This window comes from Sinocyclocheilus rhinocerous, unplaced genomic scaffold (assembly GCF_001515625.1).
Source record: "Sinocyclocheilus rhinocerous isolate Xijiao unplaced genomic scaffold, SAMN03320098_v1.1 scaffold2420, whole genome shotgun sequence".
NCBI lineage: Eukaryota > Metazoa > Chordata > Actinopteri > Cypriniformes > Cyprinidae > Sinocyclocheilus > Sinocyclocheilus rhinocerous.
The window spans coordinates 76,797-78,806 of record NW_015629430.1 but is presented as its reverse complement, the minus strand read 5'-3'; the positions used below and the strand labels follow the sequence as shown (position 1 = coordinate 78,806).

Here is a 2,010-nt window from a genome sequence, read left to right as displayed (position 1 = left end):
ATTGCTAAAGACTTCATTTGGACAACTTTAAAGGCGATTTTCTCAATATTTAGATTTTTTTGCACCCTCAGATTCCAGATTTTCGGCCAAATATTGATCCATCCTAACAAACCATACATCAATGGAAAGCTCATTTATTCAGCTTTCAGATGATGCATAAACCTCAATTTAAAAAAATTGACCCTTATGACTGGTTTTGTGCTCCAGGGTCACATATATGAATTAAAATGAATGAATCAGTATGGGAAGGAAAGAGGAAAGAGGGATGAATGTACCTGATAAGGCGAGGCAGAAGGCGACAGGAGACCCTGCTGTATGTATTTCTGAGCAGAAGGAAGAGCTTGTGCTGTTGTGACGTCAGTCTGGAGCTGCAGATCCACGGAGTTTGAGAAATCCAGTGCTGTGATGCCGCTGCGGACACAAATACAGGAACACCAGGTTAGAAACGAGTATTAATAGAAATGGCATCGTGCTTTATTCACGTACCTCAGGTAGAAATACAGCGACTCTGGCTTCAGGCCTCCGTGAACCACTCGACAGGAATGAAACTGTTTGACCAGCTCCAGCAACAGAGCGACTAGCAGAGAAACATCGTCTGCAGCACTGGGCTCGGACAGAAGATCCTACACGTGGAGAGAGTTTGTGTGAGGACACGCGGATGCGGAGGGAGGTTTAGGAGGAGTCTGAGCGAGCCGAACCTGAAGGGTGTCTCCGTGAGGAATCCTCCAGAGAGTCACGCAGCCGTTCTCAAACACATAACAGCAGATCTGGACATCAGCGTCCGGTTCATCACGAGACCGGCGAGATCTGAGCTGTGAGCTGATGAAGAAATCCCACGGCACGCCCGACCAATCCACCTTTACACCAAATACATAAAACACAAAAAATATGAAAAATAAATATATATATATATTTGGCACTCTAACTCAAGCACTTTCTATTCTATTTTAATCCTACTTTATCTATTTATCTTTTTTTATTTAAAAAAAAACTAACACTAGCTTTCTATTTTATCTATTCTATCTACTTGTTTTTCTTTTTGTTTGTGTGTGTGCGTGTGTATTTATATATATATATATATATATATATAAATACCTTGCTACGTGTACTGTGTTAGGCTAACCGAGACTTGTCATTTGCATATTCTACCAAACTTTAAAGATGATTTTCTCAATATTTAGATTTTTTTGCACCCTCAGATTCCAGATTTTCAAATAGTTGTATCTCAGCCAAATATTGTCCGATCCTAACAAACCATACATCAATGTAAAGCTTAGTATTCAGATTTCAGATGATGCATAAATCTCAATTTTGAAAAATTGACACTTATGACTGGGTTTGTGCTCCAGGGTCACATATATTAAACTGAGTGCCCATATAGCTACAATAAACTTTATTACCTGTAAATTGATGAAAATGGTTAATTTTCTGTCTCAGATGCGGCTGTTCTAATGACGGACAAAACACAGATCTCCATCATTCGCTCGTCAAAAAACCTTGTTAACTCCGTTTGAGCATGATTTCCAAAAAACGTTAAGTGCAAGTGTCTGATCATATATAAAGCTTAATATATGTACCAACTCTGATGACGCATTGTATAATTATTAGTGCTTAGTGGTGTGCCGTGGGATTTTTTTTACTTATCAAAACTGTGCCGCAGCGGAAAAAAGGTTGGGAAACACTGACTTAGACAACAAGTTACTGTAAAAACACGACTGTGATGAGTTTTCCGGATACCGAGACGCAGGTCGTCCCCGCTGGTGTCCGGCAGACGCCCGGTTTTCCGCTGGAAGTTGGAGAATGACGTCACGTCTGCCTGATGAAACAACCGGGATCTGACGTTTAAACCGCAGACGTCCTCCGATTCAGTGACTGCTGACACACACACACACACAGAAAACACACAGACACACACACACACACACAAACACACACACACACAAACACAGACAAACACACACACGCGCACAAACACACACACACACACAAAAACACACAAACAGACAGACA

General features: G+C 41.0%; 1 protein-coding gene across 1 annotated transcript in view; it reads right to left on the bottom strand.

Moving 5' to 3' along the window:
* Positions 1-2,010, bottom strand: part of LOC107738891 (mitotic checkpoint serine/threonine-protein kinase BUB1 beta-like) — an 18,709-nt gene that overhangs the window by 2,385 nt on the left and 14,314 nt on the right. Inside the window, exons 9-12 of the mRNA XM_016550795.1 lie at positions 1,640-1,875; positions 699-869; positions 487-623; positions 276-411 (exon numbers count right to left, since the gene is read on the bottom strand). Of these exons, the coding sequence (XP_016406281.1) occupies positions 276-411; positions 487-623; positions 699-869; positions 1,640-1,875 (680 nt within the window). The remainder of the gene's footprint in view (positions 1-275; positions 412-486; positions 624-698; positions 870-1,639; positions 1,876-2,010) is intronic.